The sequence below is a fragment of the Sceloporus occidentalis genome, unplaced genomic scaffold (assembly GCF_023333645.1).
Source record: "Sceloporus occidentalis isolate IW3139 unplaced genomic scaffold, rSceOcc1.0.p SCAF_147, whole genome shotgun sequence".
Lineage (NCBI taxonomy): Eukaryota > Metazoa > Chordata > Lepidosauria > Squamata > Phrynosomatidae > Sceloporus > Sceloporus occidentalis.
This window is the reverse complement of record NW_028317127.1, coordinates 1055039-1077500: the sequence shown is the minus strand read 5'-3', so window position 1 is coordinate 1077500 and position 22462 is coordinate 1055039. Positions and strand designations below refer to the sequence as shown.

The window sequence follows — 22462 nt, the reverse complement described above, 5'->3', positions numbered from 1 at the left end:
TCTAAATTTTCAGCTAATCATCCAACTATGGTATCAAAAGAAAGCTCTATCTCTCCTTGAAAAAACAATATATAGTTTATATGGGTACACTATTCACAGTAAAAGAGAATCATCGCTGAACCGACATAGCGCAAAAATGGCAAAATTTCTCCGGGATTGAAGGGGTTAAAATTATTGTTATTAGCCATTTATAAAAAAAACATTCTGCACTGTAGAATAGGAAATGAAACACAAAGACATTCAAGTAATAAAAACAAATAATGTATAGAAATGCTGCAGGAAAGTGATACAATAGGTGTGCCACAGTGCCAGAGATTTTTTGCCAGTTGGAGGGTATACTATACGCCATCGTTCTTGCACCTGGCATGTGTTTCTTTTTACACAGTGCAAACCTTTCACTTTCAATAATATAATTATTATAGGGACCAATAAGAAGCATTCTACAGCAGGACTATACATATATCAACAGCCTGTTTTATTGAGAACATTTATATGAAACACTAAAGCAAGTTCTAACAAAAGGTGGGATAATAAATGTTTATATGCATATTTTATGTGATCCTCTCATTTCTGTCTACTTAATCTTTAAGCCCAATAACATACTTCTCTATCACGGTAGAATGCAACTCCCAAGTCCTATAAAGGTGACTCAACATTTAAAACCAGCACTGAATTTGTTAATGGTATCTGGACATTGCCAGCCTGGGCCCACACAGTGTGTATTTAACGCTCATCCCTTGGCCAAAAGTGCCTTCTTGATCACACAATTAGTGTCATAAAATGGGCAAATTGAACTAGATTTGGATGTTTTAGGGGATTCCTATAATAACCAGCGAGATCTATTTATGATGTGCTAATGAAACACAGCCACCTTCTAACACTAATGCACTTCACATCAAGAGAGCAGCATCAAATCTCCTTTACATTACTGGAACGAGATTAAATTACAGTTACAGTGTGAGCCATAAAGCTTTATGGGTCCTGTAGTAATTCTCCTAACTACACCATTATGTAGAGCGCAAAGATTTCTTTGCAAGTCAAGAAATAATACATCAGTGGAACATTTACTGCTGCAAACAGCTTCTGTAAAAATGTATCTTGTGTGAATTAAAGCTGAAACCACTTTATGGGAAGACACAGAAATTCACTTCACTTTTCATTTAAGCCTTTCTGCCCTAGTTTATAGATGTCGAACCTTCACGCTCTTATTCCTGGCTGGCTAGCGGCCTGCGTTATAAATGAGTATAAATTTCCGCATCTGACGAGCTCCTCGCGCTCTCATGCCTAATGCGCAAAGTTAGGGAACAGCAGGTAAAAATTTCACAAACATTCTTATTTATGATCTTGTCCTTGGTCGGCTGGGGGGGGCGAAATTTCAATGCACTAAAATGAAAAGTATGATTAAGGAGACAGAGCGTGTTGACAAGGATAGTGGCCCGGCTGCCTCGATTCCCTACTGAAAATATATAATACTTTTCTGACATCAATTTTAGACGGAATAGACATAGATGTGCTTTAGAGGAAAAAATATAAAAAATATATTCTTCTGAATTTAACCCATTCCGTACCATAGCAGGATTGTGCATAGTATTGCCCCCGCCACAGGGGAGAAATGTTTGTTTTTTTAAAAAAAACAAAAAAAAACAATAAGGTAAAAGAATGTAATTTTGTATGGAAAGAAACATAATTTTAGTGATTGCCAATTTTCTAAAATGATATATATATATATATATATATATATATATATATATATATATATATATATAAAGGCAGAGTAAATTAATTTCCTGTTCTCACGATCCACATGACTGTTTCATCCCCCTTATTGTTAAGTTGCTGATTGTTGTTGATTGGTTAAGTCAAGCTTTGTAAGAATGGGGTGATACAAACGGGAAGGAACTTCAGGACAGGAAATTGATTAGATAACACTGGCCTGCCAATCTCAGACACAGATTTGAACCTAATTCAGAATTCAGAAGTGTTACAATAACACCAAAATAAAAATAACAAAGATGCAAAAAATACTTTTTAACTAAATAGAACTGAGAAGAAAGAAGCACTGGGGAAGAGGGCAGGACGTGATGTAAGAGGAAATAGTATAACCAAGTTGAAAAAAATGGAGGAGGAGCAGTGGGATGAAAGAAAAAAAAGCAGACAGTATAGTAACCATGAACAGAAAAAGTAAAATACAAGAGTAATAACATGTGGGAGTGTTTAGAATAGGGCTAAGTTAATTCTATGAAATGAAAAAGATACAAAAAACAAATGAAGATGAGTCAGAATTATTAGTGTGTTTTGAATATTTCAGTAGTCAAATATTCTAAAGATATTCAAATATTCAACATATCAACAAATGTAATGGACCTAAAATGTATTAATTGATGATTCAAATCATGTTGATTAGTCATTGTGATTAAACAAAGTGGTGATGAAGCATACAATAGATGAGCATGTGTGAAAAAGGGCAGTAATAAGAGGAGTAAGGAAAATCAGATAGCAAGAAAAAATTGTATGAGAGGAGAGAGAGTAAAAATAGCTATGCAGGACACTTACACAATGATACAGGAATTTTCGTGACCAGTATGTAGAGTTTCACCTAAACAGTCCCATAATAAAGAGCTAAGTCTTAGGTCATGGACTTAACCACTTTATGTTCATGGAAATGCAGAGCCAGCGGCCATGTGACTCCTTAATCCTCAGAGGGAGGACTGGTCAGCCTGTGGACAAGTGAAAGTGGCTGATTGGCACATATAGCAGTGCCCAGGAAAGTGGTGGAAAGCATGTGGTGGGAGCATGTGGACAGCATTCAGCAGGGCCACCGTCAGAAATCTTGGGGCCCCGTACAAGCTTAATGCCTGGGCCCCCATGCCCCTTCCATCAGTCAGGCTACGACCATCCCACTGTCCCACCCATCACTCCACCTTGAGATACTCCCATAAGTACACCATATGAATGCAAGGGCAAGCCTAGAGTTAGTGGCATCTGGGTGCAATATTTCTTCAAGGCCCCCCTATAACTAACAGGCATAAGTACTAACATGCAAACTCACTGTAATACCTACTCACACCTACTACCCTACACTAATATACATACACATTCTTTCTCCTGCTCCTCTTTTTCCCATCCTAGGTGCAACTAACCCTAGGCACACCCCTGACTCTTCAACACCGCTGACACACAAACTCACAATAACATGCACAACCATGCCAACAAACAAACACTCATGCTAACACCATACACTTACACACTCTATAACACCATAGCGTATTATACACGCACACACTATCATCATATTCTTACTAACATTAACACCTTACGGTAACAAATACACCTGCTAACACCATACACTCATGGCATGAGAACCCCATACACCAATACACACACACGCAAACACTAAATGCGGATACACGCTCATATATATACACAAGGTACACTTGTGCAGGATGCATCCCCCTGATGGCGGCCCTGATGTTCAGCATGGGTGGGGGCAAAAGTTGATGTTCTCTGCATGTTTGTGCTGATGTCTGGGAAGAAAGTGAAATTAAAGTATCAAGGTGTGCATTTGCTAGACATTTATGGACTGTTTACTGCCTTGTCAGCAGATTCTGGGGAAAGAAGAGGGTGACTGATACTGACTGTAACCCAAAAACTGTGACCAGAATGTGTTTCTCTTTTAAAATATGATATTTTCTCTATATTTCCTATTTTTTTCTCTGTTTATTCTTCTATATTCTCCCTTCTCACTCCATTCTTTTTTCTTGTTCTCTCTTTTCTCCCTTCTCTCTCCTCTGCTTTCTCTCTCCCTACCTCCTCTGTCCTTTCCCTCTTTTCTCTATTTGGATAGAGAAATGATACTGAGTGCAAGCACTAGGAACAAAAAAGGGACAACGAGTGATAAGACTTGATAGATACTTTTATCTCAGATGGGAAGTGAAACATGCACAAAAACACAAGAAGTTTAAATTATTGCTTCAAATGCACTCAATATGATTCAAATACATTAAATTAAAATGTAGAATGTCAACTTGGCTCCTTCCAGTACAGTTACTGCTTCATGTGAATAATGTCCAAACCTTCACATGAGGCTATATTTACCTAATTATCGGTAGAAAGATTTAAAAACAAAACTGCATAGATAAAAAACAAGAGTTTTTCCTTCAAATTAGTAATTTGGGGAAATGTTATTCATGACAATTAACTTAACAAAATAGTACTTTGTCTTATTCCCAGGACTGAGCCAATAATGACCCTCTCACTATTGACACGCATGAACTAGCCAGGGCTCAACACTGCTTTATTATGTTTTTTTTATTATGTCAACTTAGCCCATCTACATGTTAACATGGTTTAATTCCTTAATAAATTATTTAAAAAACTGTTCATATAACAATTATACAGTAAAATGTTGGGTGGAATATGTGCTCCTGTATAACATCTATACTTAATGTAGAACTACATTCTAAATTCTACACACAAGTCACATAAGCTCATACTCTCTCAGCTTGTGGCCGTTTGTATCCAGGTAGTGGCCACACACTGAAGAATCTGATCTGCCTGTGGAGCTGCAGGAAATGCCCGGTTTGCCAGGTGGCCAGTCCAGATCCGATTTTGTACCTGTGCATAAAATACCGTTGACAACCACCAAAAAGGGAAGAAATATCAGTAGTATATGTGAGATTTTACAGTATTAAAAAAATACATTCCTAATGTAATCAATACATTTTTTAACATTTTAAATATAGTTGTATCTTTCTAAAACAAATCTATTTATAAAGTTATACATGAGAGTTTACCTTATATTTCAGCCGAGTCTTAACCATTCTTTAGTGCATATAAAAGACCAATTACATAACTTCATTCTTTTTTGTGCAATAATGGGATTTGCAAGTGTTGGCTGCCAATTTAAATTGCCTTTAAATTGTCCCTTCCAACAAAACTGCGCAAATTACAAGAGAAATTAGTGTCTAATTACCCCTCGGGGTGTCGGATTCAATAAACGTGACATGTTCTGCATGCAGCGATTGAACATATGCACTCACATAGCTCTGCCCACTTCAGTTATGATTTTAAAGTAGTTTGTCATGTAACAATGCCAGTTCACCTCTGCATAATGTTCAGCAATCCCTGACAGATCCGAATTTCAATTACGTACTGAGAAACTAGACAGACAACATTCTGATAGAAAACATATGCAACCAATTACTTTAACTAAACCGTAAGGGAACACCCAAACAAAATGGCTGTAAACTCTGACTTCAAAACTGAGACATTAAAGTTCACTCAGCCACATCATTTTCTTGTTTAATTTTTTAACTACATGTACCTTAGATGGCTTTACTCTTGCTTGACCTCCCCCTCCCTAAAAGTCAACAATTGTCTTTTTAACATTTGCCTCTTAACCAATATAAGTAAAAAAAAGGTACAAATAAAAAGAAAGAAACTTTATCAGATCATCCTTATCTCCACATTTTAATATTATTATGTTTTCTATTTTTAATTATCGTTATTATTAGAAACATGGAAATATTCTGCACACTACATAGGAATAATTTCTTACGCTAAAATATTTTCTGCAGGTAACCTGTCCAGATAATTATTCTCAATCCCTACCCCTCCATACAGAAGGCGACAAGGATTTAATTTGCGGTTTTCATCCCCTAATAAGTCTTCTACGCTTTTCTAAACCAGAAAGGTCAAAATAATTACTGATCAGAGAAGTCTAAATAGCAAACAAATATACAGAGATCCATCACACAGATGATGGATGGTTTCAATCTGACACTTCATACTAAACCTTTTAGTGGTGTATTTTTAGATGTATAAGAATTTCCTTAGGTTCCTCCTTTTTTAATTTAGGTTTATTTGACGTTAGAAGGAATTGTGAAGAGTAAGGATATTTCATAAGGTAAGGACAGGAGGTATACTGCAGGGCTAGACAAGTGCCAGACGTTAGATTCCAAAACATCTTCAACTACATAAATGGGGTGGGGGAGAAAGTCACTATTTTTTTGGTGATTGTCCAGCATAGCTGCCCCACAGTCCTGCTTTTGAGGGCAGTGGTGATTATGGGCCAATTGAGGAGATCATCTGATCTCACCTGACCACCCCACACAGCTGTAAAATCGATAGTTTCAGCACAAACTTCTATTGCAGCTCCCACGAGGCTACCTTGCAAAGCACTGCAACTGAGCACCGTGAGGTGGCTCTTTGGATAAGGTAGCTGGTCATGCCACCTCCAACATTGCCCACTCTCTTCCTCTAGCCACACCCCAACACTGGTGTCTTGAGTTGGACCCCTGAAATTTGGGGGGGGGGGTAGAAATCAGCAGGGCCAACTGGCAGCTATGGCAATTGCTTCTCTTTTACCCTCATTGCAGCTCAATCATATTTTTGTATCTTGTAAGCAAGAGAACAGTGATATCAGGGCTCGGTGCGAATGGAGCACAGCACAGAGAGACCCAGGAGATGAGTGATAGAGTTGGATAAGCAATGTAGAATCATACAATAGTCCAGATAACATAGCCAAGGTCAAGGGCAGAAGAGAATCACAAGCCCAAGGTCAAAATAGCTAGGGAATCCTCAGAGAAACAGGTATAAAGCATAGCAAATATGGGGAATCAGGGAATAAGATACAGCTTGGTCAATGAGCAAGCACTGTTTGAACAGTGCTTGGGATTTATGTGGCACTGCCTGGTCTTGACTCCTCTCCTCTAGAATCTTAGAGCGCCTCCCCCTCGCATTATCCACTCTGATAGTGGATCTGCCCATCTTTATTATTCCCCGCCTTCTGTCCTGCCTCCTCCAAGAAAGCAACGCCATCGGGTAGCAGGACACGCCTCCCATCAGCAACATGGTTGCACCTGCTTTCCGCGAGGTGTGATTCACTAGAGGCCGGGGATGCGGCTTTCTCCCCAATCTCGTGGCCCCCGGACATAGGATCAGGCATCTGGATGTGGATGCAGCTTGTGGAAAGCTCCTGGTCTGGAGTTTCGATAAGTTAGGCCTGACAAGTGAATAACCATTAAGATGAACTATATTTAAAAAAAAACAAAAAAACTATAAAAATTGTAATCTTTCAAAGACAAATGGGCTTTAGTATAGTAAGTGTCAAAATGATGCAATGTTGCATTGTTCACAGCTTCTGGATTTGAGGGGGTTCATGAAAAAACCTTATTAAATGATATCTGTCATAAATGTGATGGGAATAAAAAGAGCTGATGTAGAAGTGAAAGGGTTAATTATGATCATCTCCTATGTGGGCAACATTTACATGAGATGCAGACACAGCGATTCATCAGAGTTATTACAAATACAATAATATGAATACAAAATGTGCTTAAAGGCCATTTATAAATCAGAACTGAAGTTTCCTTTGCATTACGCATTCAGGCAGATAAACATTTTAATGACCCGATTTTGTATGGATCATTGGGTAAGATCTGCTTTTCTTTAATACAAAAGACCCACGTCCTGTAAGATCCTATCAATCATGTTGCCGCAGTGTTAATGCAATTTGTAAACTATACATTGAAATTCTCTGGTGTATGTAGGAAAGAATTCATCAGCACGAATACTGTGAATTGCTTTTTTAATCATAAATTGGATGTCGACACCAATCATGTACCTGTAAGTAGAGGTGAGCTTTCTGGCCTATTGGGTGATAGATTTGGTTATGTGTCTATAGTACTGCTGCTACTAGCCAATTAGTGCCAAACACAAATGTAAATAGATATCAAAATCCTGGTTCCCTCATCTTCAGCCATTTGACCATAACCAGTGTCTGCTTGTTTTACATAAATAAAAACTGTTGCAGTTCCAACTTTCAAGTGTTGCGGCTAAACATGCGGTCCGATCTGTCATCAGCATACCTGGGAACTCTCCAGGTGTAACCCAGAGTCTCAGAGTGAAGCACTGCTTCCACAGGTCTCCAGGTCATTGTCCTTCTTCTCTGACACAAGGGACATAGTTTAGCCGTTCCCACTTGCTCTATTCCCCTCCCACTCTCAGCTCATGTAATGTGATAGCCCTGCCTCTCACATGGCTAACCATGCCCATTGTGTGGCTAGGGGCTAGCCCTCACAAAGCCACTACCTCCAAAGATGGAGAACTCTCTGTTCCCGGCTATGATCACCAATAGTACAGCAAAAACAAATGTGGAATAAATCAACAATATGGACGTATTTCACTATAGATGCACATGCTCAGTATTTGGCACCCACGGCGGATCCGATATTTGGCACCTCCTTCCACTTTAAAATGTAAAAACACCCCAAAAAATGTTGTCTTTGCAAAAATATTTATTGCACAAATCTATAAACTAACATTTGTAAAATGTCAGCTGGAAAAAAAACTAGAGATTAGACTTGTGCATTCGTATTCAGGCGAACATGAAAACGAACACGAACCTGTAAGAAAAACTTGGGTAGGAGGGACGGCTGTCTGATTTATGTGTCCATTGATGATGCCACAGTCAGCATACCTGGGAAGCACTGCTTCTCCACGTCACTTCTTTTGTTTTCTAGGCAAGGGAAGTAGCGTGTAGCCATGCCAGGAGTGGACTGGTAAAGGAGGCGGGGGGGCAATCGTCCTATGGGCTGCTCTCATTATGGACCACTAACAAAAGCTTTGCAAACAGCTGTGCATAATCTCCATGAAAAGCAGTGAGGTCTGCATTCTGACATGGCACATTAAGCAGCAGCTGCCGCAGAAGTAATCAGGGACCACAAGGGCACCAGAAACATTGTGTGGCTGTGGCATTCACACCCGCATTATTAACATCATCACAGATACTGCCTATTAGAGCTACTGAAAGGAGGCTTGATGGCAGTGCTGTAGGCAGGTCTACTGGTGGTGAGGTGGCCTTGTCTGTGAATGTAGAATCAATCAGTCACTCAGAAGTTGATAGTGAAAGGGGTAGTGCAAAAGTAGCTTACAAGGTAGTTGCTATATGTAATAAAAAAAAGTGTCACCAATAACGTGGACCAGGTGAAAAGAAAAAGTCAAAAAGAAATAATAATACATTTCTCCTACACGGTCTGCAGCTCCCAAACAATAAACACTCCTCACAAATGTTCAAGACAAGAAATACTTCACAAAATTGGGGCGCAAGTACATGTAGAAAGAACAAAAAAACAACAATAATAGTGCAGTAAGAAATGTACACTTAATAGTATATGTGCAGTACACTCACAAGTGTAGCAGTATGGGAAGCTCATCAAAAAGGAGACCAAAAAGCTGGAGTTCTTCTTCCAATCTGGAAATGTACAGACAGAGACCCAAATGGTGCAGTATCTTTTATCCAAAATGTTTTTAATAATAAAGATTAAAAGCAATTACAAAACTGGTGGCATAACTCAAATGATGTCATGCAAAATCAGCCATATAGTGTAAAATCCCGAGAATAGAACGGCAAATCAGACGTCCACAGGTAGGTCAGGATCCAGAAATGTATAAAATAACAATAGCATAAAATAAATATCCTTTTAATCTTTATTATTAAAAAAAATTTGGATAAAAGATACTGCACCATTTGGGTCTCTGTCTGTACATTTCCAGATTGAAAGGTAGTTGCTTACAGGTGTGACTGTGGTAAGGGCCACACATCCCCTCTGTAGGAAAAGATACAGACACGCTACTTTGTTCAAACAGTTAAATCTGACTCTATGTTAAAAGTTAAACCGTTTAACTCACAAAGTTCACATCACTTTGTTCTATTTGCATCAGCCCTGTAGAACTTGACACAGGCAAAACTATCACACCACAATTAACTCTATAAACCACCAGTCGCTGGTACATGCGTACAAGGTCTTCCAACTGCTGTTTGGAATCACCAAAGGCTTATGGCTCAAGAAGTGTCTTGCACACAAGCCAAAAGTACATAAACTTGTGCACCACAAGCAACCATACCACAAGATGGTTAACTCATGCCCCACACCAGCCAAGCAAACAACCAACCATCCATAGGATAATTTAAACCAAACATAACAGTAGGGAGGGAGGGAAAGAAAAGGCTCCACCTTGCAACTCACATCACTGTCCACCTTTACATATAGTCCAGTCAGGCCTGCTCCCTAGCTCACCCTCCCTTCCACTCAAATTGCAAGCTACTTGACTGCTGGCTAAGTAAACAATGTGTGTGGGTTTGGGAGCTCTACTACTTACCTCTGTGGAGATCTTAACAGGGTCTTTTCATTTCCATGATATAATACATGTGCAGAAAAAAGTGCTTCTAAAATTCAAAAGACAAAAGTTGAAAAATATTTTGGGCTTCATACTTTTCATAAACACTGTGGATATAACAGCTTGTACTTTGCAAAGTACAAGCTACTTGCTCAATGATCCGTTGGCTATGGTCACTCAGTACTCCTGCAGTGAGCTACATGCCTTGACTAGATAGATGGTATCTCAACGAAAATCCCAGTGAAAAATATGGTTTGTCCAATACAATTAAATGGCTTTATCATGCTTAGTCTGCAAATGGTCAGATTTACAAACGCGGCCAGCAATCCCAATAAGAGGGTCATTTCCCAGGCCAGCCAACAGGACATAAGCTAAGTTGTTAGGGCTGTTGACAGCTATGCTACAGAAACCTCTTTGAACACTACAAAAATGTAAACAAAATGTAAAGACCTTGTAGCACGTACATATAGGAGTGTCTAAGGCTTAGATTAAGCTTTGGGCTGCAATGTCAGAGTACCCCAATTTGGAGAGCCATGCACTAACTAGGATGCTTACAGGAGTACTAAATCAGTCCTGCTTTAAAGACATTGAGACAATTTATAGTACTCTCACACCATTAACCTGGAGACCTCTCGATGTGGTAAAGGTGATAACCTAGAAGCTTGGCCAAACATCCAGATGTAAAAAAAAATCACAGGGTATGTTTGTTTGCTGAGTGTGCCCCATTCTCACTTTTCATACACACACGACTGTGATTATACATAACCACATGAAACGCATTTTCGTTGCCCAGAGTTTGTTTATTTATGTTACAATTACATGGCTCGTCACCCATATAGACTAATGCACTGTGTCATATGAAATTAGAATGTACGTAATGCAAATAACCGGCCAAAGTGCTTCAACCAGCCTGACTGGGATTTATACAGCACTATGTCACTATTTTTATTGCTAAAAATACAAAATCTTTCACTGTAATCTTAGTTCACTGATTGCACAACTGTGATAAAAGAAAAACATGGGAGCATTCACTCGAAAAGCAAACAGATTTCACCAACAATGTCACAACAACTGTGGTCTTTCAGAGATGACGTGTTTTGCATGAGTATTAATATAAGAGGTGGGTGAGCTGGATGGTGGTGAAGAAAAGGCCAAGCAGTGGCCAAGTCGGTCTCTGGGCTTGGTTCACCAAGCCAAAGATCAGTTAAGGCAGCTGCTCCTAAAACATTAGAAAACATTGTGGTGGTGAACTTGTCCAAGGAGAAGAATACTATTGCATGGTATATTGCTCTTTACATGAAAGCAGAAATGAGCAGTGGTAATCCTATTGAGGTGCAATATATACCAAGGCCCATGGCAGCTCTACAAGCCTTTATGGGCTAAATGTTACCTAAAAGAACAGGAAATATGTGTTTCTGATGACATCGTTCTATGACTGGGAATGAAGGGAGAAGTCAAAAAAAGAATTGTGAACAATTATACCATAAATAATATAAAAATTTAAATATCCCTGCTTCCTTGCAGAAGACCACCAGGAACTACGCCGGAAAGGTGTGTAACATGAGGGCTATACCGGCTGTATTGTGGGCTTATGGATCTGGCATACAACTATTTTCTCTAGTTCTGAAAATGGTGAAGCCCACCTACCTCTTACACAAAAGCCTCTTACGGTGCAACTGTGAAAAAGGTGTTGATAACAGGGTGACGCCAAAGGTTCATAGTGGTGTTTTTGCTCAGATACGATAAATACAATGTTTATTTGGCAACGCCAAATAAATTGACCTGATTTTTAAAAATGAAATCCGCATACATTATTGAAAGCTATATATATGAGTGTGTACTTTTTCCATTTATTATTTACTATCATTAATATATTATTTAGGGGTAATACTTGATGCATATGACTGATTAACTAAACCAAGTGGTGCGGACATTTACCGGTATAAGAGAAAAGTAGTTAAAAGGATACCATATATTGGCTAACTGAGTTTAATCGCAAGCTTTCGAGACCAAGTTGTTAGGTCCCTTCCTCAGGCATTTATAAGAACATACAATTATGGTTTATAAAACAAAGTAAAGAAAGGGATTCAGGGGGTACTTTAAGGGGCAAATAAACTTCAATCAAGGGGACGGTCCCCGGAGAGCCAGGATGTCTGGTGACTCCGTGGCATTGATAGGGTGCACAGAATTGATTCCTTGCTTGTAAAAATACATACTTGTCAATTCGTCCTGTAGGCCGGGTGACTGGGGATGTTTGATTGGCACAGGCGTTTACTTAATGACTGTAATTGCAAAGAATAACAAACGTACGGCTAGTCTGTTCTATGTAACCAACTTGCTGTAACCTGCCAGGCCAGTCTCTGGCCTCTACCAACCACGACAAGAAGCAGGTTAATTGGTATCAACACGTTCCAGTAAACACTTGTTAAGCGAAATAAAAGATGTCAACTTAATGGTGGGGAAAAAACACTTTGATGGAAGTTTCAGTCTAATTGGAATTACCATCGACACAAGGGACAAAAGTGAAGCACAAAGCAATACATCCCAAGTGTCTATCTGTAGGAGAGTCAGTCCTTCTTTGGAACTCAAATACGTTAGTGCTTCTTTTTACAATTCTAGAAGAGTATTGGTGTATCACAGCCCTAAAAAGTAACCTTAACGTGTATGCATAAACACAGACAGAAAAGCGCTTAGAAATGAAACACATTAAAACGACTTACACAAATAAATAGCTTTCAATTCTTCAAAAAAATGTAGGTACACCCCCTTAAACCAAAGCATCTCTTTGATTGTTCAAATTGCTGGGCTACAGGGAGAACTAGCATGCAAGGGCAACTGGGTTGTTGGGACTGTCGTGACAAATTGTGAAAGTTGGTAGCTATAACAATGCTCCCATTTATCTTACAGAGTTTTTACACCTAGTTTCATCCAGTTTATCCAGCATTATTGCCTTATTTATGGCTTCCTTTCCAAAAGTAAGGCCTGTGAACTGTGAATTGCTTTTCCCGTTTGTGAATGTCCTTCTGAACTTTCCACATGTGATTCAAGCATTCATTTGGACCTGGTTTGGAAAAATAGTAGCAATCATAGAAATAAAATTCTTATACAATTGCATCTAGCTAATTAAATAAAAAACCCATTATTGAGAGCTGCAGGTCTGAACCTCTCCTTTGTGTTTGACTCTAGATGTGGTTGACCATCAGCTCTTTAAGCAAATGAAATGTGAGCACATGTCTCTTCTCTTTAAATTTAGAAGTCTTGGCATGAAATCTCAGGGGGATCCAATGAAGGAATGAGTGATATAGACACATCATTGTATACACACACCAGTCAGTGGTAATATACACACCCTGTCACAAGTCCTACATGCCATCAGTGCTAAATAATATGGCTCTCTGTGTATGTCTGACAGTGTTGAAATTCCCTAACTCTTTAACTGCCATGTTGACCCGCATGTTATTGCAATCTGTTTAGTCTCCCGAGAGGCACGTTGCAAAAAGTTATGTTGAATTTACCCTCTTCTTTATAGCTCATATTGATCTGCTGTACTAAAGCCTGCATTATACAGAAACAAAACACAGTAGATATATAATAAGGGAATGTATTGCTGAACTTTCACCCAAAGGGTTAACGAAAATGTCTGATCATGGTTAACATAAAGGGATCAGTCACAGTGACATCACAGGTGGCCCCCCCACTGGTAAAACTTCCATTATCCCATATAAAAAAAATAATACATTAAACAACAAATTCAGACACATAGATTTACATAAATACATTTGTTTTAATTATTTTAAATAAAAAATTTGGGCTGAATATTAATGAAGGTGATTGGAGTTGTAGACCTCAAGAGTTGGTGTACCAGATGTGCAAAATAAATGTCATATTTGTGCAAATGTATATCTACTAGCTAAGCCTTCTGAGATTTTATGACAACAGCCTATCAGTGCCTGCTTTTGTGTAATATGAGAATTAAATTCACAGACAAAGTTTTACATAATTAAATATTTTTTTTCTGAGAATGGTCTGGCCATTTAACAGTACTAGTAATGATGTTTCTAATGCTTCATTTAATTCTAAAAAGTGTTAAATTCAGCGGAGCAGATAGAACCGCAAATCTACTTTAAGAACATCTATCTACTGTTGCTGTGCCAATGGGTCCCTCTAGTGACAAGTCTTGGGTACTACATAAAAAGTGCACTTTAACAAGACAAATTGCTAGTTGTAAAATAGATTGCCAGTGTATGTATGGTAGTAAAGCTCCAAAATCCAAGGCTTTCAGATGTAAAGCCCTTTGTTGCATTTCCCATTACCAGAGTTGCACTGACCCATCAGGTTACTAGAGAAAGTATCCTCCAAGAGATTTTACAGAGACCGCCATACATCAAATAATTCAGCTTTACTGCCGTGCATCAAAACCTCAGTAACACAGCAAAAAGATGTTATAGACTTATCACTGACAAAATGATTTAAACCTTACACAATGTGTGTGATAAAACTATAGCAACAACACCAGTGCATTTAAAATGGACACACATCAATTCCCACTATTTAATTCAATAACCAAAATACATGAATTGGGTGTCCACTTTATACGTATGATGAATGCAATCACTGTTTGAGAGGCTGATAGATAAATGGAACCTCCTCCTAGCAAGTGTGGTAGAGGTTGATACATGCAGACCGATAAAGGTTTGAGTCTCGATATTGGGAAAAACTGGTAAACTGAATGGTTCTTATCTGCAGTCAAATCCTATGTTGCTCTGTTTCTTCTTTGGTGGAAGTTGATTCTGGTTGACTTTGAATTAAGATGACTTCAGGCAGGAAGTAATTACGGTAGTTACCTTAGTCCCTCAAATGACAAATTTACATTAACTGAGAAATATCACAAATATTATTATATGCAAGATGTTGGTCCATGTCTTCACTACCAAAGTCACTAAGGGCAAATTCTCACTTAACAAATGTTGAGGATGCAACACTTTTCCAGAGGTTACAGCAGCAATCTATGGAAACGAAAAATAACTCAAATGCCCTACAAGTTTATGACCTTTAACAGCTCCACTCTGCAGAGAATCCTAAACAAAATGTATACAATTAAGTCAAATGGCCAGATTTCAATGAATGTTGGTCAACTGCTGCAGTTGTGCTTTGGAATTGTGGCACTAAGCAGACTACATGTATGGCTAGAATGTTATGACATTGAGTTTGTATTTTAGCCTCATTGCTAACGGGAATATAAAATTAAGCACTCGGGCAGCCATTTCCATTCACAAACATTGGCAGTAGGATGGGTCACACTGAAGAGCTCAGTGACTTTAAACACCTTTGCCACAAGTCAATTTGTGAAATTTCTGTCCTGTTATATTTGCTTCTGTCCACTTTAAGTGGTATTCTCGTGAAGTGGAGAAGTTACACCAGCTCAGCCACAAAGCAGTAGGTGTCTCACACTCACAGAGCAGGGCCGCCAAGTGCTGAAAAATCACCGGACCTCTGTGGCATCACTCACTACAGAGTTCCAAACTGTCGTTGGAAGCAACATCAGCACAAGCACTGTGCGTCTGGACAGCTACACACAAGTCGAAGATCATTATGCGCAAAGCCAAGCGTTGGCTGGAATGGTGGACTTTGGAGCAGTGGAAACCTGTTCTCTGGAACGATTTTTCTATATGGAATTCTGATGGACGAATCTAGGTTTGGCAGAAGCCAAAAAAAAAACAACCTACTTGAATGCGTAGTGCCTACCGTAATGTTTGGAGGATTTGACCAAGGACTGATTAAGCCTTTACATCAGGAAAAATGGGCAGACTAGAAGGGGCTGAATGGTTCTTATCTGCTGTCTCTATGATTCATCACTAGTCTTCTTCAGATTGACTGGCTCTATTATATAATGGCCCTGTCCGACAGATGCTACCCAGCACAATGTAAAACTCATACGTGTCGGACAGCGCATTGTAAAGATTCATACATACTGCTGGGTAGCATCTGTCAGACTGGCCTGCAGTATACAGAATTTAAAAGTGTCAGATTTTAAATGGCCAGGATGGCTAGTTTCCTGACCATAACCACATACCCTCCTTTGTTAAAATAACATTTCAGCATTTAAAACAGGTTTGTGACTGAGGGTGAAAAATTACTGAGCTTCAACCTATTCTACATGACCATGTAAAGCTGGTTTTAATATGTAATGATCACTTAACCAAGTCATTATAAGAAGTACAAGTTCATTATCAGCGAATTGCTTACTATAAAAATGCAGTTGTAGTTAATTTAGAATAGATAAATGGCACATTAATGAACCGCTGTGTGTGTGTGTGTGTGTGTGTGTGTGTGTGTGTGTGTGTGTGTGTGTGTGTGTGTGTGTGTGTGTGTGTGTGTGTGTGTGTGTGTGTGTGTGTGTGTGTGTGTGTGCGCAGGATAACATTGCCACCAAGTGGTGGCTTTAGATATTGCAGGATATATCATCAGGAAATGTCTTCCAGATTGCTAAACCTCGTAAAATATTTAAGCATTAGACCTGTATCAGTCTGAGGGTTTGGTTTTGAAGTATTATTTGAAGAAACAAAGGTTTTGTGAAACCGGGACTTCTCTCTGTCCATGTGCCTATGAAAGAAATTGCCTTAGGAACCCCTTTGCTGCAAGCGGGGACATGCTGTTGATCAGTACACTGCTTGCCCAGCTCTCTGCTGTGGGGTTTAGCTAAGGACATTATCTCACTCCAAAATCAGAAAATTAACATTACAAGGTCATAGCAAAATGTCCACAGCATAGAGAAACCTTTCTTTGTAGACAGTAAGCAGATCTGGAAGACAGTTTCACATTTCCATCTGGAGAATTGGGTCGGAATGAGGCTACACAATTCCATTTTGTGCAAATCAAGTTAAGGATTAATCTGACATAACTGGGATCCCGCACATCAGTGTGCAAATCAGCATTGTTTTTCTAACAATTAGCCCAGTAATGATTGTTTTAGCAGATGTCTAAAACACTTGCCAGAACATGTAGAGGTAGTCACTCTACGGTCACAGATAATTACAACCCCACAGAAAATGAAACTGCAGATAGGAAGTGTTTGACCTGCTGCTAGTTGATTGTCTGCTTCATTCCATGATTTCTGGTTTATTTCAGTCAAAATGTATAAAACAGAAGTCATACAGAGGGACGGAAACATTTACAGAGGGCTGGCATGTGCAAAAGGAAAGTTAATAATAATGATATAAAGGAGCAACATAAGACGCTGTAGAGATGGCTAGCATGGGCCAATAGAAGGTATTGTATGAGAAGGTTATAATGAATTATATACAGATTTAGAAGGGAAACAGCCATTCACAAACATAAACGAGTCCTATCTAGTTTTTTTATGGTTATATTGATTACCAAGGAGCTGAATCAGTGGGACTCCACTGCATTTTAACCCCAAAGAGACTCTCAAGCATATTACATGATATTTATTAACATAGTACCAGCAGATTCCATAGCACAAGCAATTTAAAGCCATCTCTGGGCACCATTATTGAGGCATCTGTGCGGCTGGTGGAGTTCCTCAATTCTAAGGTTTTCACTGAGAGAAAATATGGCCTTTTAGCTTTATAATGCATATTAATACAGGGTTAATTCGGCAATAATGAAAAAAGCAGTGGAAATGTTTTTTTGATAAACTTTTATATGTCATTCTATCAATACTAAATTTCTGAAACAGTAAAACAAAGTCAGTCCACAAAGCATTTAAAACAAGTTTAGCCAAATAAAACTGTACAAGGCTGGAACACACTGTGGGCACAAGCTGGATTTAAGATGGCTGAAGCACTATGAGTTGATCAGGGATAGATTAAGAGCATCATGGGCCTGGAGCTGAGTATTTTGGTGGCCATGTTATGGAAATAAATAAAATAGACAATTTTAACTCATCGGCATCGATGCGTACCGGATAAAGATGACATCAGTGCTCGGCCGATAATATCGTTTAGAATCTTATGTGATGGGACTGGGAGTAATCAATACACTAAAACAGTCATCATACACGGGATGCCTGAAACCACAATTTACCACCACTAATCCTTTTTAATAAAATATGCAGAATGAAATAGAGTAAATAACACAAAACCCTTACTTTTCCTCTGACTGATTTCTAAAAATTGACTAAAAATTCAGGAAGGCGTTTTATCTGTGAATAAGTAAAAATGTAATAGTTCAATTTATTCCTGCACAGGCTCTGCTCCACCGACACCCAAACACACACACACACACACACCAGGACAGGCTCTGCCCCACCGACACCCAAACACACACACACACCAGGACAGGATCTGCCCCCTCGACACCCAAACACACACACACCAGGACAGGCTCTGCCACACAGACAGCCAAACACACACACCAAGACATGCTCTGCCACACCGACAGCCAAACACACACACCAGGACAGGCTCACAACGACACCCAAACACACACACCAGGACAGGCTCCCCAAACACCGACACCCACACACCAGGACAGACTCTGCCAAACAAGAGGCCATGTCCCCAAGGACCCTAAAATAAAAAAAAACCCGAAGACTATGAGCTCCTTCCTGGTAAGGAACAAAACACTGAAGGGGTAAGAGGAGAGGGACAAGGTTTTTATCTGCCCTGCATTTTGTAGTCATAGCTGACAGGCATCATAAGCATTGGATGCATTTTGATTTTTCAACGTTTCTTTATGCTTTTTTAGCAAAAAAAGATAGGCATAAGACAGCATAGGAGATGAAACAAGAGTAAAGAAATGATATGGCGGAAACCGATCATGCAAAATAATAAAGTAAAATTAATTCTGATTACAGTGGCATGTAGCACAGAGTAAAAGGTTCAATTTGACGAGTATTTCAGTATTTGGTTTTGCGTACAGAAGGGAACTCATTTCAGATTTAAATGTTGAAAGGCATTAAAATACCAAAAATGTTAAAATATTGTTATTTATAAAGTCATGAGTTTAAAAACCAGTAAAGGTGTGCAAATGTGTTCCCATCCTGGAAATTACATACATAGACATAACCTTTATCTTTATACATCTACACATGTAGCCAGGAATGTGGTAGCCCAAGCCCAAAAATCCTAAACTACATTCAGCACTAAAATATCTTGCAACTGGACAGCATCAGAATACAGTAACCTAGATGTGGTGGGTGGTCCAATAAAGACAAAAGATTACACTAGTGACAACTACACTAGTTCTACTTCTTATTGGCTACTGATAAATTTTGAGGCAGGAATGTGCAAGTTTATGAATCTTTATATCAAAGCAATAAGATAACATCTTAAATATATTTTCTGTGGCAGAACAAATACATAAAAGATCAAATCACAAGCAATCCACAAAAATACATATTTTTTGCAAACTGACACTTATTTTTTTCTTTCAAAATTATTCAACATTTATGGCTGTGTTTGGGTGCATGTGACAAAAGAATCATGATTGTGTCTTTGCACCAAGTATAAAAATATTGATTCCTATACTTTAAATATTTGTGTAATGTGCTCATGCAATAGCATGGACTAGTAAACAGTGTACACAAATTAAAAAATATTGTAATAGAGGACCGGCAAAATAATAAGTACCATGCTTTAATCATGATCTTACAGCACATGGTACGCAAGCATAAACAAATTAGCAGTATAAATTACAAAAACAATTTGGTGCTTTTTTTTTTTTTATTTCTTTTTTTTTTTTAAATGTGGGTTAATTAATATCCCTTTGTGAACCAGACTTTTAATACTGGGTGTGTCGTAAACAAAAGATGCCCAGATGTGTCCTTAACATCTGTATTTCAACAGCAGTCACACAGCCATTTAAGCTGAGATGTGGTCTTAATAGGTTCTAAAGAACAAGATCTAGTAGCCAACTTATGTTTACCATATTTTGCTTGGCTGATAGAAGAATGTTGGAATAAAACATGAGATTTTCTATAAATAATTTCTTTGAAATTCTATAGTCAAGGCAAACAAAGTATTTTGCTATACATGTATTTACAACACACATACAATTTTTACAAAGTGACATCTTGATTGAACAGATTCGTACTGAGCTGCACTCATATGCTGAATGTCTCCATGTCAATGTTCACTTATTTTCACATACACAATACATATTATTTTACACCCACTGAATAGCAGTAGGTGAAAAACCACTTTGATTGAGCTTGTTTAAACTCTGAACTTGTCTCACTTCACAACAAGGCCTGTTCTCCTTGTTCCCAGCAACAGCAAGTGCTAAAGACGAGGAGAGAGTTTTCAACTCAGCGAGAGAGATAGCTTGAGGAGACAAGGGTAGAAGGTTCTTATTGATCTTAGATGCAGAGGATGCAATGTCTTCTAGTGATGTGATGAGCTGGGAGGTGTCAACAACTGTGCCTGTGATAATTGAATATCAAACAGTATTAGATATGGAAATACGTCTTCAATTGATTACTACAAAAATAGCAACAACAATAAAACGTAACAAAATTCTTGTTGAAGTAAGGGCGGCTTTATCCAGTTAGGGCTGAATAATATGAAATGACACTAAATGATCAAATAGACCGGTCAATAAAAAAACCAAGAGGTGCCAATAGTTACACTATTACACCTTAAAACAAGGCACTGGTTACAGAGAGAAAGTAACGTTAGATATGTTATTACCTTCTATCAGAGAAACTGTGGTGAGACTTAACCGTTCCAAACCAGCTAGTAGGTTCAGTAGATCTCGTGATAAATTGCTTGGCACACAGAACGCCGAATCTCTCAGAAGCATGTCCAAGTCCAGCTATAGAAAGATAGATAATGAGATAACGTTAAGAAGAAGCTTATAAACGAAAGAGAAGCATCTATGGTGTTCCTATTCCAATATTGTGAGAAACTGTTGTAAAAACTGTTTTTGTTCAAAAGCCATGTTTTATTATCAGTGCATAGTAAGAGCGAAGATTGATGGGTAAATATTGAGGAGGGCCCGGAAAAAAAAAAATCAGCAACATTTGCCCAGTATTTTGCAGCCAAATAATTAAAAGGTAAGAAGCAAGCAGTATTCATGATAAACATTCCATCCTCCTTCCTTACACCAGATTTGTCCTTTTTCCCCAACTAGATTTATTTGGAGTACTGAACGGTAAAATGTAAGTTACTGCATGTAAAAGGTTAAATGTACACTTCAGTATCCCAGGGATACTTATTAAATAAGTATTTTCATATGTATTGTCTAAAGTTATTTTTTTTTTTTAAATGTACCTTGGGGAGAAGCTGCAGAGCTTCAGCCACAAAAAAAACATATCCTGCACCGAAACTAGCTGGGGGTGGGCAAATGCATATGAAGCGGTTTTTTGCTAAATCTCCCCATACACTTGGAAGGGGGCACCAGATAAATTTTAAGGTACCTCTCAGTTATCGTATGCATTAAGATTAATTTGTTGGCTGGAACATCCCTTTAAAATAAGCAATATACATATACTGAAAAGCTACTAAGCAGCCACTCCTGACCTACGTGTATCACAACCATATGTTATTAGCCAGACCTGTTGCTTGTTATAAAATTACTTTAACAGTCAGTTGATAATTGCTGATGGTGGGAAGGGTCAGTTGTCATGGAGCCATCTCACCACCACACTATCTGAGATCAAGAACTAAGTTTGAATTAACATACATCTGGTTTTATTAAAACCCTGTGGCTAACAGGGGAATGTACACGAGGAAGATGGTGTAACATACCTTCTTAAAATGTGTTAGGCTGTTTTGTAGCAGGACAGCTAATGCAAGAGAACTCTTCTTAAGTTCAGTGATAGTCTAGAAAAAAAGGAAAATAAATTGGACCAGTTAATGGTTAGTTCTGGTATGGCCTAGAGCTGTAGTGACTTAAGATTTTGTTTAGCATTTGTTTTTATAAGAAATAATACAATCAAATGAGAGTTCACTGGATTACCACAGCCTTCCCTGAATAATAAGAAGCAGATGAAAGTTCCTGAAGCTTAAACATTGTTAAAATGTTAACGGTGAAGCCCTCTACATTGCGGGGGACTCAATAACTTGCTCTATCGACAGAATTATGGAGATCAATTAAATCATACAGATGATCAGGGTTGAAAATATGATTGAGGGGAAGTTGCTCATCCAAACAGGTAAGTTCCTAGGCCAACAAACAAAACACAATATAAACATTTAAAAGTGTTCATTTTTCCCACTCCATGGGATCTTTCTACATAAGGATCATATTTTTTAAAATGCTGTTACTTGTTAAGTAGCAAGGTTTACCTAAGGTGGACCTTACTCTTTGACCTACAGTC

The 22462-nt window shown here is 38.5% G+C and overlaps 1 protein-coding gene across 1 annotated transcript in view; it reads right to left on the bottom strand.

The window, feature by feature from the left end:
- Positions 1-6739: 6739 nt before the first annotated feature.
- Positions 6740-22462, bottom strand: part of LOC149280793 (kinesin-like protein KIF14) — a 32090-nt gene continuing 16367 nt past the window's right edge. The window contains exons 27-28 of the mRNA XM_089500100.1: positions 20832-20955; positions 6740-6981 (exon numbers count right to left, since the gene is read on the bottom strand). Coding sequence (XP_089356226.1) covers positions 6740-6981; positions 20832-20955 — 366 coding nt within the window. The remainder of the gene's footprint in view (positions 6982-20831; positions 20956-22462) is intronic.